Consider the following 17542-nt stretch of genomic DNA (forward strand, 5'->3'; position numbering starts at 1 on the left):
TATTAAGTCGGGAGTTACTAGAAAACAAAGAATAGAGTTAAGGAGCAAGGAACAGTTGACAGAAGACTTGAAAAGTTGTAGGTTGTATTAGTCAAAAAAACCTTGAAGATGAGAGAGAGTGTTCCTAAGAGTTGAAGCACAGGGAAAAAAACTAGACAAATAAAAGATTTTAGAGTATGCAGGGACAGATACAGTAAATAGATTAGACTTTGCTGAATGACAAGTCAAGCAAGAATAAGTTTTGGTTGGTGGAACTAGAGATAATAGCTTCTTTAAACAGTGACTATGATAGTATTTGTAGAAAAGAGAAAGAGGTGTAATTTTACAAGGATGGCAGAGAGGCTCAAGAGATAGAGTAGATCTAACTACATTTACAACGCGTTTTTGGACCGTGTCTAGAAGAGAAAGAGCATCATTAGAAGAACAAGCCCAAATATGACAACTGTATTCCAAACAGGGACGAATTTATATAAGTTGAGAAAGGAATCAGGAGTAAGATAATAACAAGCATGATAAAGAGAAACAACCTTAGCAGGTGCTATCTTTGCAATCAATTGTATATATGGCTTCCATGAGAGATCAGTATTAATGATAATCCAAGAAGACGTAAAGAAGAGGACTTAGTGAGAGGGTTTCCATTCATTGCAATGATTTTGTTGGAGTTAAAATTCACAACCTACTGCGAGCCCCAATCTGCTACAGAAGTGAGACCAGATTCAAGATCAGCTGTCTATTCTAAGCAATTAAAAAGAGAACTTTTTTTTCAAGACAAGAGTGCAAATTTAAGTCATCAGCAAATAGAGCCACTTTAGATGTAAGGTTGTCAGGAAGATCATTAATGTAGATAAAAAATAAAACAGAATCAGGGATAGAACCTTGTGGTAGTCAGAAGTTATTGGAAATAAAAAAGAGAATTGGCCTTCAAGGATGACTTTCATAAAGTGGTTAGATAAAAATGATTTGCTAATCTCAAAAATTTTCTCAGATACACCATATGAACCAAGCTTTTTGGAGAAGACCAGCATGCCAAACTTTATTAAAAGCTTTAGATATGTCAAGAGCAATAGCCTTAGATTTGCAACCTCTTTCTATTGTACAATAAAGATTGAAAACCGTAATGATTGTCTGACAGTAAGTTAACTGACTCAAATTAGAATGAAATTTGTTGATCAAAGACTAAAAGACCTTGCTAATAACAGATAAAAGACATGGAATTAATAACAAACGTATTCCTGGTGAAAACATAAAATTAATAAAAATACAATACAATTAAAGAAAAAAAAATTGAATAAGTTTTGTATTAAAACAATGTTAGAACCTATATTTATTAAGGTTTTACATACTCAAACTTGACCAGAAAAAATTTCTTACAAAAAGACTAACTTTTTAGTTAGTCTTTTTGTTTTTAGTTAGCAGTAGAAATTTATTGCAGCATTATGTTATCTTTAAAATGCTAAATATTCAAATTATTAAACAACTTACAATTCAGCTACTTCTTTTCCAACTCCACAGAACTCTGCTAATTCATCAATTGCTTCTGAAGTTGTTAAAGTACTGTCAACATCAAAACAAACAGCATCTGCGTTTCTCCAAATCTGTTGCCAGTCATTCATAGCAACTTCAAAACTTCCAGTATCTATTATTAAACTTTGTTAAAAAAAAATTGATAATAATGCATTAAAAGTCAAAATTCTGCTAAAAAAAATAGACTTAATATAATCGGAACAAAGATATAAAGTAACAAAAAAATTTAAAATGATTTAGCAATCAAATTGAAATTTCTAATGAGCTTATAAGCTAGTTTCAATATCTTCAAAAAATCTACATCAATCTACAAAAGTCTATAGCAAATTGAGTAATTTTTTATTAATTTATTCATAGGTGGTAAATATAGTTAAAATACAATATATTTTATTCAATTTCAATAAAAATTCTACAAAAACTAGGCGCAAATAAATTAAAAAAAAAAAAAATACAATAAATAAAAAAAATATCAAAAACAAAATTTGAAATCAAAAGCTCAAAAATTCGAAAGTGGTTTGTATGAGAATTAGCATGCAATATGTCAAAGATATTATCCTCCTAGAGAAGTTTTATATAAGTTTATACACACTATGAACTATAACACACATATCTCTAAAAAAATAAAAATAATTCTATATTCTTATTGTCATAAAAACCACTATTGAACAAGAAAAAGTAATTTCATTTTCCGCTAAAAAGCAAGAACAATATTCATTTACTAACTATGCTAAAACTACTTTAATAAAATGACATCACTAATCACTTAATCTTCAGAGTTAGTTCATAATCTTCAGGATTAGTTTATAATCTTCAGAATCATGATTTACTCAAAAACATTTTTATGCGTCAGATGCTTTTTTTTTGTAAAGCGAATCTAAGTTTATGGAAAGCTCAGGTAAATGTTTTCTTTTAAGAACATGTGAACGTGAGAATGTTAAATGATCATCATTGAACTCATTTCTTAAAACAGATGGTGGTGATTGTAGAGTATCATGTGATTCTGAGTTTGAATTGAGTGAACAAATTTGATCTACTGATTTAGAGTACATAGCAACTGATAACAATGAATCGGAATCATCCGTTTCAGAGCCATCAATCTTATCTGTATTTTTTTGTTGTTTAAAAATCTTTTGTCTTGTATGTCTAGACATATTAGTAAAACGATTAATTGGTGTTGTCTTTTCTAAAAATGAAGCCACTTTGCTTACTTCCTTTTGAGTTTTCTTTTGATCCTCTGGATATTTGGATGTTTTTATCACAGGTGGACTTTTTATTGCTCCATAAAAATCACTAGTGCTTTGATGCTCGCTGTTACTGGCATATTTTTCTTGTTTTAATAACTTATTGCAATTTAGGGACTTATCTTCAAATTCTTCATCTGAAGAATCAGCAGAAAAAGAAGTTAATTCTTTAAGAAGTTGCTTTAAAACTTCACCACGACTCTGTGTTGGTTTTGGACTATTTAAAAATGCCTGTATTCGCTTAAACACTTCTTGCATAGACTCATCTGTTGTACTTCCATTTTCCAACTTATAAAAAGAAAAATTACTTCTTATAAAATGATTAAAAGCGATTAAAAACTAAAAAGAAAAAAAAATCACTTTTTTTTTTACAGTAGGAAGAAGTGGTATAAACAAAGCAGTCTTGTGATTGATTGTAAATTCTATGAAATCCCATACTATCAGAGAGTCTATACAAATGAAAAATAAAAAAATAACAAGAAAATTAAAAACAACAAATTAATAGTACACAAACACAATTACTCATATAAAATGAATCGTTACCTTGATATTTGTTCAAGTAGGATTGAAATGCTTTTTGGACTGAGTTTCGATCTTTCAATATAAATGAGTTTGGGTGGATTATGGATAATATTTTAAATCCTTTTAAATAAAAATAAAAATAAATAAGAAGAAAAGAAAAAAACAAAAGCTACTTTTAACTTATTTGTTACAATTTCTACAAAAGAATTATTTACCAAGAAAGCAAACCCCCAGAAAATTTTTTTTTAAACTTTGCTCTGTCAGATTAAAAATATTAAGAAGATTATTCAACTCCATATGCAGACTATTCGTAACTTTTTTTAGTGGTGTTAAAACTGACATCAAAATAGATAACACAAAATGTATATCATTCAAAGCCATTTGGGGGTAATCTAAAAAACAATTTTTTAACTTTATTTTGTGTAATTTCTAATCATGAATAAAATAAACAAACATCTAACAACAAATAACAAATAAACAATATTTTGTTTTTTTTTATTTTAAAAAGAATTTTTTGTATGAATCTTTTTTATATATATCCATATTATATAGACAATAGGGTGTCCTTTATTTTTTCCTTTTATTAAGTTTTTATTTTCTAACCCATGGGTCTCAGTTTTGCTCGTTTGCTTCTAAAACACTCAGGAATAAATTTTTAACTTTTATAAAGTAGAATAACCTGTGCCAATGATAACCCAAGGCAAATCATGTTCATACTAGTTTATATTGTATTTTTCATTCATTCTCAGTTATGAAACAAATGAAAATAGAAGATAAAATGTTTTTACTCAAACCAAAGAGAAACAGGACATTCAGGTTGTTTAGTGGGTGTAGACAAAAAGAAGAAAAGACAATACAGAGAAAATTAAAAGACATGAGAAAAAAAACACAAGCAAAAGTGTTTAAGGAGTTTATTGTAATCTCTTACTACACAAGATTTTATATAAACGCAAAGACATCACTATCAACATACTAGCTCTTATGAAAGCCTTGAGGAGTCTTTACCATCCACTACTCAAACGGTAAGGTCTGGAACTACTACAAAAAAAGAAAGAAAAAACGTTATTTTTGATAATTCCTATTAACAAAAATAACGTTTTTCCTATTTCCTGATAAACAAATGGTTGATTTAATCATTCGAACACAGAATTGAAAAGTTTTTTAGTGACTGTTCACTATGATAGAAAATTATTGACTGGACTGAACATGAGGTGTTCTAAAGAAGAATGCCTACCAATTCTAATTTTATTTGGAAAAAAAGAACAGCTTCTAGCTGTACCTAAACTAGAGAGCTCTTCCAGCCAGATTTTTGTAATAAGACCAACATTTTTGTAATACAACAATAGAATTCTTGACATTTTATAATCAAGAACTGTAAAAATCATTGTATATGAAGATTATTGAGAACTGATCTATTATTTTCTTTGGACGAGTTAACGAGAAAAAAATTAAAAATAGATCTACAGGAGTGATGCATCAAGCAAAGTGGATGGCTACAGCTATTTACTCTTAAAAAACATGTTTGTTGCAAAAACAGTTTAAAATTAGTGCCAAGGATAAACAAGCACTTCAAGACATTTGTTTAATCATCGTGGTTATATACATGAAACCATGGCTTGAACACAGTCTGGTGGTGAAGGGATTTGTACTTTTTAGAGAATTAAAAAATATGAAATTCTTAAAAAATTGCTTTCACAAGCAGCCCTAAGAGAGAGTTTAGTACTTATCTTTATATATTTTTTTAAATTTAATTTTAGAGTTTATCTTTAGTACTTGCCAGAAAAAATTAAATTCTATTACCATACAATACATTAAAAATTATAATGATAACTTATTGTTTCAATGTGATTTTTTTATCAATGGTTGTATGAGAATTGATTGCTAATGGTGTTTGAAATACTAAATTTTTTAAATATTTTTTTAAGAATAAAATTTTACTTAATTTTGTTAAAGTTTGTAATACTAGTTAAGTGAGGCCATGGGTCAAAATTGCTTTGATACTATGGTATTGCTAGGTATAGGTTTTAATAAGCATACAAACATTAACTTGCAGATATGGAAAAGCATAAATAAATATACATACGTTCACCGATGGTTGTGTACATGTGTGTGTGTGTGTGTGTGTGTGTGTGTGTGTGTGTGTGTGTGTGTGTGTGTGTGTGTGTGTGTGTGTGTGTGTGTGTAAAGAAAGTGAAAATTACCTAAACATGTATATATTTAAAATTGCAAATAGTAAACCATGAAAAAAATACAAAGAAAATATAGAAACCAACCAAATCTACCAGAACCCATTCGAATGCATAATGGAAATATCCAGCTCAATAAAAATCGCTTGAGTCTTTTTGTTTCACAATTTTGAATATAAGATGAAAAATTCTTTTCCAAGTTGAAATCATTTGGACTAATAAAAAGCAACCGAGATGCCAGTTTGATAACAGTATTAGAAAACATAAGATAAACATGAGATTTCATATTAAAAGCATCACTTTGTAAATTTTCACCAGAAATAACTCGAACGCATGAGAGCAAAAGTGACTTTTAAAATATAAAATAAACAAATAATTAATTCATTAAATATAATAAACACTAAAAAACTTGTATATAACAATAACTAAAATTAGTTTTTTACTTTTATTTCAGTAACAGCCGCTAGACTTTCTTGCCTTTTAATAGATAGATATATTCCTAAAAAAATAAAAAAGCATAAATATTCTTTGTTTATTTGTTTAAATTGTTATTTATTATTAACACAAAAAACTATAAAATCTTTGAAACATGTTTTACTGTCAAATGAAAAATGCTTTACTGTCGCCCTGAATACTAAAACCCTTTTTTTGTTGTCACCTTACACTCTAAACTCTGATTTATACATACAAATATTTTATGTAGCTTCGGCTGTTAAATGGCCTAACTGAAACTCATAAGGCAGGCATGTATATGTGCAGCAATACCATACGTGATCTTTAACATTGTCCATTTCTCATAATATAAAAAAGTTGTAATGCAGAAACTTTAATTAGCCTGATAGGCCATTTCATCCCCTATATATACTCAAATAATGAAAAATTCTTGAGGCTTCCAAAACTTTCTAGAAATTTTAGGAAAATTGCCTAACATTTTTTAGCAAAAGCAATAGGTTTCCCATTGAGTGCAAAGCAAGTATTGCAGATTAGATTTTGTAAAGCAAATAACTCATTGTGTAAATTAACATTATTTTAGATTTTATACTATAGATAAGTTACTATTGATTCAAAAAAAAAATTTCTGATCGACAGAAACCTCTCTTTTTTTTAATAAAACTCAAAAATATAAAACATTATTTACCTTTTATTAAAGTCTCCAACCCATCCCATTTGACAAATTTCTATAAAAAAAGAACTTTTTTAAAAATTTGTCATGTTTTTGCATAAACAGTATATTATTATTTCATAATTTATAACTTTTTTATCAAACAGTTTAGTTTAGTAAAACAACTGATGATAGTCAAGTTGATACTAACTGTGCTATCTAGTTTATTGTTTGTTTATTTTTCGATAAAGTTTGTTGTGTGTGTTTTACAATTAAGTGATAACTTTAAAAATTTTTAAAGTATTTTAAGAATGAACAAACTCAAAAAAAAATTTTGAACCAACTTAAATTTTATTTTGCTATTGTTAATGTTTAGTAAATGTTACCAACAAAAATATTAACTAAACATTAGTTAATGTTTGTTAATGTTTTTGTTGACACCTGACATAACAATGCGCATAACAATGATCAATCCCCACCACTTTCCTGGCAGTACTGCCCTTAACTTGTTTCTCTGCACAGCTGCCCTTTATTTTGAAACTAAAGGACAAGAAAGGACTGGGAATTATACAAAAAAAAAAAAAAAAAAGAGCCTCCTTGATTGTTTCCACAGAAAAATAAGTAACCTCCTTGATTGTTGCGCACAGAAAAATAAGTAACCTCCTTGATTGTTGCGCACAGAAAAATAAGTAACCTCCTTGATTGTTGCGCACAGAAAAATAAGTAACCTCTTTGATTGTTGCAAGAAAAAAAAAAAAAAGAGTAAAAGAAAAAAACAACAAGATAAAAGATTTTTGAGTATGCAGGGACAGATACAGTAAATAGCAACATATTATATAAACATATTAAACAGTACCTGAAAAAAAAAAAAAAATATTAAACAGACAAAATATATTAAAAATAAAAATTACAAAAATATTTTGTGAAATACTTTTAAAAACTTTTAAATAGAAAACTTTGTCGACTTCTATGTTTAAAATGTTAACTATTTTTATATGTACGTATTTTAAGTTGAAAAAATAAAATTATATATTATAACTTTATAACCTCAATATAATTTGTTACACATATTTAATTTTATATGTATTATATGTTGAGAAAATAAAACATTAAAGAAGCAAAGAAAAATTTGAAAAAAAAAAAAAAAGTACACACAAGCAAATCTGGTCGCTTTAACATTTTCAAAAATGTTTGATTAATTTTCTTCACTAACGAACCAAAAGGTACCAAATATTCTGACCAATTGATTAATGGCATAGCTTCCAACAAAAATCTAAACATAAATCAATATATCAATAAGAAGGTAGAACTCTACTAAGTTATTGGATGAATGATTGACACAATGAACTCATCAAAAAGTTGAAAAACTTACTTAACAAGCCCGACATTCATCAAAACATCATGATCATATAAAACTAAGTTTAACATTGAGTTGGCAATATCTAACAATACCTAAAGAAAAATTATATCTAACAACACCTAAATAAAAAGTACATCTAACAACACCTAAATAAAAATTATATCTAAGAACACCTTGATAAAAAGTATATCTAACAACACCTAAATAAAAATAATTCCTAAAATAATATTTGATAAAAGTATAATTAGTTATTTATTCAATTATTTAGCAAAAGATAGACTTCTCTACAAAACTAATTTAATAAGCATAAATATAAAAGACCGAGACAAAATAATATTTATTAAAAAAGTGTTCTTTTAAAAAAGTATTTATTAAAAAAAAAATACTTATAATATTAAGAAATTCAAATATGTTAAATTCTTTTTGCATTCAATATCTAGTTCAGGGTGTCTGCCAATATTTTAAGGTGGATTTCCCTGATTTTTTCCTGATATTTCAATGGTTCACTACCCATTTTCCCTGATTTAATTTAAAATAATTAAACTTGACTTCAGAAAAAATTAAATTAAATTCTTTTAAAAAAAATGCTTTTCACTATAAACAAAAATGTAAACATTAATAAAACTACATTTAAAGTTCAAGAGAAGTTTCAGTATTATGTGTACGATATAACACTTACTTAGGTTATGTAAGTTTGATGAAGAGCCATTTTCTCTGATTTCTCCCTGATTTTTCTAAAACTCAACCTAATTTTCTTGATTATTCCCTAATTTTTTTGCAGATATCTGAATTCTCTGGTTTTCCCCTAATTTCCCTGATTTACCTGATCTAGCAGACACCCTGTAGTTAAATGCAAAAATATCAGCCATTAAAAAAAAATAAACAAGAAAACTATTTACCATAGCTTGGTCCTCAACTATAACTGATTTGATTACTTGTTTTGTGTCATGCTGCAGTTGGGCATAATGGTCAGTAGAGTTCACAATAAAGTCAGATGCAAGGGTAAGTAATACAGTACGTGGTTGATAATACATGTCAAGAGATCGTCTTTCTTCTGAATGTATTTGGTTGATCTCAATTGGATTTTCTGAAAATAAAATCATACTTATACTGTCTTATAAATCATTCTTATACTGCCTTAATAAGTTGTTTGAATTCTGCTTTTCAAAAATTGTTTCAAATTACATTTTGTAAAATAAGGTTTGATTTCTCTTATAGGTTGACCGCCTAATGTATATATATGTATATGTATTTATGTATATGCATATATATATGTATATATATATATATATATATACATATATATATATATATATGTATATATATATATATATATATATATATATATATATATATATATATATATATATATATATATATATATATATATATATATATATGTATGTATACATATATATATATATATATATGTATACATACATATATATACAAACTTGCTTGAAAGTTAATTAAATTCACAGTGTCTGTGTGGTTTCTATATTTTAAAAATAAGTGTTGTTGTCAACTTTACTAAATCAACTAAAAGTCAACTAGTCAAAAATTGAAATTAGTCTGCTAAGAAAAAACAAATAGTCAATTTATTCAACTATTGACTTCCTACTAATCAACTAAAAGTCGATTTAAGCGAGTCTTAAAATCCTTTTATCTTTTTATTCAATTTACTTTCCAATCTTTTATTTTTGTTGTTCTTTTAAAAACAAAAGCATGTACTATTATAACTAGAGAGGTCATGGATAGTGGTACTGAATATTCGGGTAGGCGCTCAGCTGAAGCACCAAATATTCAGCTGCCAAATATTTATTTGTCTGGTTCATTGAAGTCTATATCATACTGGCAAAAGACATTAAGTCAAAAACTGGCAGTTTTGACTTAATGATGCAGTATTGTAAAGTCTACAAAACTCTACAAACTAACAAAATATAAGTCGAATGAAACATCTCTAAAGATGTTTAAATATAATTTTACAACCAGAGAAACCCTTTTTTCTGGTTACAAAATTACAGTTAACCATAACTCATTAAAAGGTGTTTTATTAAGGTTAAAAGCTTTTAAATTAAAAACATGAAGATGGGAGAGTGTTCCAAAGGGTTTAATGACAGGGAAAAAAACTAGACAAATAAAAGTTTTAGAGCATGCAGAGACAGAGTTAAACGAGATTGAGTTTCAGTTGATGGAACTAGAGATAATAGATCCTTTGAGCAGCAACCATAATAGTATTTGTAGAAAAGAAAAAGAGATGCAACTTTACAATGAAGAGACTCAAGCTTAGCAAATAGAGCTGGTCCAACTATGTTTACAATGCATTTTTGGACCTTGTCTAGAAGAAAAAGAGCATCATTAAAAGAACCAGCCCAAATATGACAACAGTATTCCAAAATTGTATATATGGTTTCCATAAAAGGTCAGTAGTAAACGATAATCCAAAAAGATGTAAAAAAGAAGACTCAGTAAGAGGGTGTGAATCAATTATGTATTTCATTAATTTTTTTCTTTTGTTTACTTGATGCTTTTGATTTTCATAAATACTTTCATACAGGGCCGCTTCAAGCTGGCTCGGGATATTGGGGCAAAATTAAGTCATAAAGCTCCAAAGTCAAAATGTTTTTTTATACAATGTAAATATGATTACTATCATCATACTTACATTGTATAGAAAACATTTAATACTTTGATATATAGCAAGTATTTAAGGCAGTCCCTAAATCATTGGAGCCTGGGAATAAATTGTCCAGTTGTCGGAGTGGCCATTCTCTTATATTGTTTTGCTTTATTAACATTTAAATGGTATGATGTTTAAAAATAGAAAACAAAAATAAATTCTTTTTTATTTTTATGACAATTTGTTTCAAAAATATAAATTATTTCCATATTTCGACTAAATCAACTTTTAGTCAACTTCTAAAATGTATTAGTCGACATTAGAAAATGTATTAGTCGATTTAGTCGACAATCAAATTGTTTAATAGTCATAACAACACTATTAAAAACAAAGTTTAAGAAAACAATATTGTGCTACTAGATTATATTATTAGTACCATAAAAAGTTGTCTTTGTTTATGTCTATATATATATATATATATATATATATATATATATATATATATATATATATATATATATATGTATGAATGTATGTTTGCATGTATGTATGTATGCATGTATGTATGTATGTATGTATGTATGTATGTATGTATGTGCGTATGTATGCATGTACATGTATGTGTGTATGTATGCATGTAAATGTATGTGTGTATGTATGCATGTATGTGTATGTATGCATGTACATGTATGTGTGTATGTATGCATGTATGTGTGTATGTATGCATGCATGTGTATGTGTGTATGTGTATGTATGCATGTACGTGTATGTGTGTATGCATGTATGTATGTATGTATGTATGTATGTATGTATGTATGTATGTATGTATGTATGTATGTATGTATGTATGTATGTATGTATGTATGTATCTATGTATGTATGTATGTATGTATGTATGTATGTATGTATAATTTATAATTTGAAAAGATTTAAACAAGTAAATTTTGCTTAAAATGAAATGAGAAAAAGGTTTTGACAGATTTTATGAGTAAAGTTTTTACTACTTTTGCACCATACAAAATTTTAATCTATTTATATTAAAATGAACATAACTTATTCAGTGTGTAGTGTACAGTTGTATAGTTCTATGATTTTTAAGTTTGAAATTATTTGGTAGCTTTTTTGCCCTTACACATTTTTTTTTTCCATATATTTGCCCTCTTGACAAATAGGTTGGGCAACCATAGTTTAGATAAAAATTCTAAAAAAAAAGTAAAAAAAATAAACCTCCATTATTTGAGATTCTCTCAATTGCATGCTCTTCATTTTCGAGAATATCAGCATGACTAAACATTTGTCGAAATGATGTTATAGCTGAGAGAAATGAATTCCACACAAAATTAGTGTTTATTGCACCAGCATCACTTGACTGATTAGAAGAAGCATTAATTTCAGCATGATATGGGCTAAAGGAAAATTTTAATAAATGCTTGTAAATATTCTTAACAGGAATGCGGAGTCCCAAAAAGATTATTTTTTTTTAATTTTTGGTATCCAGGAGCTATAATAAACTATAATAAAGTTATGGACTACTTATAAGAAACTATAATAAAGCTTATGGACTACTTATGGGAAAAAATTAAGACTTTTAGGTTTAAGAAACAATTAACTTTTAACCCAGAGTCCTTAGCAGGGCTTGTGATGAAGAAAATCGTCAAGCGTGTTATGTAGCATTCATAAAATTAGAATATGATTTCTTCGAGCGTGATTATGTGCGCTCGAAATAACGTCGGCGAGCGCGATCATGAAAATTGCTGAAGGCAATGCTCATAAAAAGCTTTATATTTTTTTATATCTTTTTTTATTTGTTACATAATTCTTTCGTCAAAAAATAGATTTTTATACTTCCAAACTTCTTGTATATTGTCAGATTGCGATTTTATTTTTAACTATTTATGCTATAAAAAAATAATATCAAACAAAAACTTCTTATTGATTTAGTATTGAAGTATAATTTAGTGACTTAGTTTTGCTTCGTTGTTTTGATATATGTATTTTAAAATGTTACGCTGTAAACTTAATTAACGGTTAATGGTTTTTATATTTCTTGATATTTTTTATTCAAATTAATTATTTAATTTTTTTCTAAAATGTCTTTTCTAAATTACGTTTTTTTTATCTTAAAAAAATAACACAAGAATAATTTGAAATAATAATAAATTAGAATAATAACTTTCCATTTAATAAATGTTGACGTCATTACTTTGTTTCCTTTTCGAATGTGATTGCGAACATTCTAAATAACAGAATCGTTTTAAATTTGAGTTAAAATAAATAATAGTTGATAAAAAACCTATACTATAAACAAAAACTAATTTTAAAAATTACTCTATTATTAATATTTATTTTTATTATAAACGATGTGTGGAATATTACAAACAATAAATCAAATAAATCTTACTTGATATTTTCACAAGATTTAAAAAATACTCTGCAGTTTCAATTTTCTTACAGTGGTTTTCTAATTTTCTATTCTTATTTTATTTGCGCATTTTTGTATCCACATTGCGTTTCCACGTGCACATTCCATAATTGAAAGTGACTATTAACAACTTCAAACTGCTCATTCATTACGTTAGTGCAAAAGAGAACGACGTAGTGCTTTTTATATTTTATATTAGTGCTTAGATAATAGAATATCTTTAAAAAAAAATCTTTTTTAAATATTTTATAAAAATAAAAAAATAAAATCCCGAACTATTGGACGAGCGTTATTTTATACGCTTGTTAGAAGCTGAACTAGCGTTGTTTATCGCGTCTAGAACATTTGAAAATATGATTTACGGGCGCGTTTTACAAACGGAGCGCGATCGCGCTCACTTCATCACAAGCCCTGCCTTAGGTATAATGGTGGAAAAGACTTTGGGTTTCTGGGCTTTAAAAAAGCCATTAAATCTCATAATTTTTTTTCTTATAGTAGATCATAAATCAACCAACATGTTTAGAGCTTCTGTACACCAGAGACCATGAAAAAATAGAGATATAATGCTGGAGTCCTTTTGGGACTCTGCATCACTAATTCTTATGAGTAAATTAACAATTACAAACATTTTATAATTTGAGTAAAAATGTTCACAACATTTAACTTACTTGCACAGAAATGTATTTTGATCAATTATTGTCGATACATAAGTTATTAAAGATTTTATTTGCCTTTTCTCATTTTTCTTAGCTTGCTCAATATCCCCAGAACATCTGGAAGTTGTCAACTGAAGGTGTTTTAAATAACATGGCAAAAGTACAGACACAACAAACTAAATAATAATAATAATAATAAGACACCAAATAACTATAAAAAGGTGTTAAAATTTAATTTTTTTTAAACTTTAATTTAAAGTGTGTGTGTGTGTGTGTGTGTATATATATATATATATATAATATATATAAATATATATATATATATATATATATATATATAAATATATATATATATGTATATATATGTATATATATGTATATATATGTATATATATATGTATACATATATATACATATATATATATATATATATATATATATATATATATATATATATATATATATATATATATATATATATATATATTATAGATGTGCTGGAACCAATATATGCCAAATCCCCAATTCCGGGTACCCGGCAGAAAATACCGGTCCAAGTCCGGGTACCCGGCACCAGGTTTATATTAAAAAGTTAGAATATAAGCTTTTGAAATCTCTAGTGCTGAATTGTTTTTACAAAATAACACTGGTAATTTTGCTCTATTTAAGTTTGCCTAAATATATTTTAAGTTTCTTTTTAATAAATAACTATATTTACACTCAAGGTCACAAATTCAAATTGCGCAAACTAAAGAGTAAACTCAATGTTGGTAAATATTCTTTTTCCCTCAGGTTTGTTTCTTGGACATTTGGAATAACTTGCCGTCTGACATCGTTAACACCAATCTTTGAAGATCATTTTTAGGAATTATATTTTTGACAATTATTTTTACTTTTTTTGTTTTGTTTTGCATTAAATTCTTTAGATTTAGTTTATTTTGGTTGCATAAACCTATGACATCATCTAAAAAAGGGTGCCTAGCAGTTAGGTTTTTGAACTGCCAATTTACAATACCAAAGATTGTTTATTGCTCAACATGCGAATGAATAAGTTTAACTTGTTTTGCTGTACAATTGTTGATACATCTTGGTAAAACAAAGAATGAAGACAATTTTTTCTGTGTTTAGAAACATTGAAGGGTGACTTAAGTGCGTTCTTTCCTGCTACGTCAAGCTTTTTTATCAATACTTCTTTATAATCGCAAAGTTCAAGACCATACATTAGTACCAGAACTGCCGATGTTTTATTTAGCTGGACAATAGACCTTGGTTGAGCAAAGCGGATTCCAGACTGTATAAGAGTTTGAATTATTGCCCTGAACTTTGATATTCTATGATTGATATTTGAACAATTACGTGAGGCAAAAGCCCTATTTGTATATTTTATAAAAAGAAAATAATTATTTGTAACGGCAAATTTAGAAAAATAAAAAATTATAAAAATTAAAATACAGCCACTGAATTAAAGAATGTCTTTATGTAATAAAAACAAACAAACAATAATCCAAATTAAATTTGAAAAAAAAATTAATTTGATAATATTGTTTGAAAAATATGAATGATCTTGTAGACCAAAGTCGCTTATAAAAAATTAATTTTCTTAGTTATTCTTTGATATATTTTAAGGACGAAGTCCATGTCATTTGATTACTTATTCACGAAAAAAAAGAATTAAATTAACTTTTGCTCCAAACTTCAAAATGAGGACAGAATTTGATTGTCAGACAAGCTTATAACTTAATTAAAGATAATACTTTAAATCCCCTAAATAATTGGGGAGGTTGCTCAAAATTTATACGGTCATAGTGTTTGAACATTAAAAGATTATTGCATGACATGAACTTAAATTTAGTTAAAAATGCGAAAAAAATGTACCTCTATATAAATGTTATATAAACTCATCGCTCTCACACTAATGGCATGAAAGGGAGGTAAACATTTTAGGAGTTTATTGTTAACAGACTCCAATTATGCAATACTTTTGAAAAGCTTTACATAAACATGAATATAAAAATGTTTAAAGTTTGCTCCATATCTTTACATAGAGTTAAATTCTCAAACAAAAATAAAAAGCTTGTTACTGTTAAAAATAAAAATTACTTTTACTTTTACTTTTTCAACTTTAATTTTTATTTTTTTTTAATTTATCTTGATGTTATTTACATCAGCTATTTAAAAGTTTTTTTTAAATAGCTGTCTGGTTTAACTGTCTGGTTTATTGTTCTTGCTTTGGAAATGGCTCTGCATTTGGCAATTTTACTCTAAGTTTTGTATTTTGGCTTCTTTTATTCAGTGTTGTTGTTGTTAAAAACCAACCTAACCAAAATGAAAGTTATTTCTGGAAATGACTAACTGGAATAATTGTTGTCTGGAATAGACTAATTGAAATTAGTTCATTCCAGACAACAATTTTATGAATAGCTATAATAAATAAATTTAAAAAAAAAAAATTTTCATTTTTGTTAGAGTGGTTGTTACAACCAGGGCTATCCCGAACAGGGGTCTAGGCGTATCCCCTCCCCCCCCCCCCCACACACACACAAACTGTTATATATACAATTAAGTTAGCACATATGTACATTTAGCATTTCAGTTGGCAAGTTTTGAAGTATAGTTGACAGATGTCAAATATCGAGGACCTTTTTTTTTTTTTTTTTTTGTCTGTGTGTGTGTCTTTAGTCGGCAAAAAACACATACAACACTCCCCTCTTCCCCCATGAAAGACCTCTTTGGGACGCTCCTGACAATGACCACACTGAATAGAAAAAGTGAAAAGCAGCATCATAGCAACAAATATGCCCGGCTCCTTTAAACATTAATCAGGGCCACTAAATAAACCAAATAAATAAAGAAAATGCCTTTTCAAAGCTTTTTTGTAAAAAAATCTTTCTTTCTAAAGAGTTATAAACCCTAACTTTAAAGAAAAACAAAATTTCAGAGCTCTAGCTAGCCTGGAAGGTAATGAAAATAAATTTAAAAGTTTATTCTAAAGCACTACTTTAATTGAATAAGATTTTATTATTATAATCATCCTTGTGCAAGTTGGACACCAACACAACAAAAAAAAGGTTATTAGGTGTCTATAACCTATAGTAGATTGATTAGCATTCCTTACCATCTTTTTTCAAATAGATTATATATGATAAAACACAAAAGATTATATCTGATAAACACTCTTTTAATCATATAAATTATATCAGATAGTTTAAATGACTTATAATTTTTTGAAAACTGTTTTTACAGTTGATGTCTTTGCGGATAGAGGTCATTCATAAATTACGTCACGCAATTTTTGACATTTTTTGACCCCATCCCCTTCCTTTCTTTCGTAACACATTGTAACATTTTATTAACCCCCTCCCCCCATTATTACATACAATTTTGTAACCCCCTTCCCCTAAAAAAATTTACCAAAGAGTTTAAATATAATAATGTCTATAATTTTTTTAGCATATTTGAGTTGATTAATTAGTACTTTTCAGTCTGTTTAATGCTTTTTTTTCATCCCAATAGTTCCGTGTAAAATTTTATAAATTAACATTGCTATCCTAAACATCATCCCAATTTTAAAAAGCTATTTTTCTGATATAAACATGTAAAATTATAATTTTAATATTACAATATATATATAATTTTCTCACTAATAGTCATGCTAGTGTGTCTAAGTGGATTCCGCTTCCGGCTAGTAAACCGAGTGTTTGCGGTTCGTCTCTCGGTGACAAAATTTTTTTATTTTTTTTAGTTAGTGTACAATGGTTTTTTTTCTGTTGCAACACACTTTTGTGCACCAACTAAATAAAATTCTGCACTTTTTAAACTAAGTGAAAAAGTCTCACGAGGAAAAAAATACATATATAAGCTGATAAACATAAACTTTCATAATTATTTTGGGTCACTAGTTATTTAAAA

At 27.4% G+C, this 17542-nt stretch overlaps 2 protein-coding genes across 5 annotated transcripts in view; both read right to left on the reverse strand.

Moving 5' to 3' along the window:
* Window positions 1-1658, reverse strand: part of LOC100214335 (phosphoserine phosphatase) — a 37526-nt gene extending 35868 nt beyond the window's left edge. For both annotated transcript variants that reach the window (XM_065807639.1, XM_065807638.1), the window contains exon 1: window positions 1483-1658. In XM_065807639.1, coding sequence (XP_065663711.1) covers window positions 1483-1613 — 131 coding nt within the window. In that variant the 5' untranslated portion in view covers window positions 1614-1658. The remainder of the gene's footprint in view (window positions 1-1482) is intronic.
* A 184-nt stretch (window positions 1659-1842) lies between these two features.
* LOC101239676 (protein unc-80 homolog) overlaps window positions 1843-17542 on the reverse strand; it is a 110469-nt gene continuing 94769 nt past the window's right edge. The window contains exons 32-43 of one of the 3 annotated variants that reach the window (XM_065807642.1): window positions 13646-13809; window positions 11783-11961; window positions 8835-9022; window positions 7948-8027; window positions 7731-7848; window positions 6612-6651; window positions 5917-5972; window positions 5561-5822; window positions 3503-3679; window positions 3309-3359; window positions 3126-3214; window positions 1843-3053 (exon numbers count right to left, since the gene is read on the reverse strand). In XM_065807642.1, the coding sequence (XP_065663714.1) occupies window positions 2364-3053; window positions 3126-3214; window positions 3309-3359; window positions 3503-3679; window positions 5561-5822; window positions 5917-5972; window positions 6612-6651; window positions 7731-7848; window positions 7948-8027; window positions 8835-9022; window positions 11783-11961; window positions 13646-13809 (2094 nt within the window). In that variant the 3' untranslated portion in view covers window positions 1843-2363. Of the gene's footprint in view, window positions 3054-3125; window positions 3215-3308; window positions 3408-3502; window positions 3680-5560; window positions 5823-5916; window positions 5973-6611; window positions 6652-7730; window positions 7849-7947; window positions 8028-8834; window positions 9023-11782; window positions 11962-13645; window positions 13810-17542 lie in introns of all 3 variants that reach the window. The other 2 variants (XM_065807641.1, XM_065807640.1) reach the window with 2 other exon arrangements.

This window comes from Hydra vulgaris, chromosome 10, assembly GCF_038396675.1.
Source record: "Hydra vulgaris chromosome 10, alternate assembly HydraT2T_AEP".
Lineage (NCBI taxonomy): Eukaryota > Metazoa > Cnidaria > Hydrozoa > Anthoathecata > Hydridae > Hydra > Hydra vulgaris.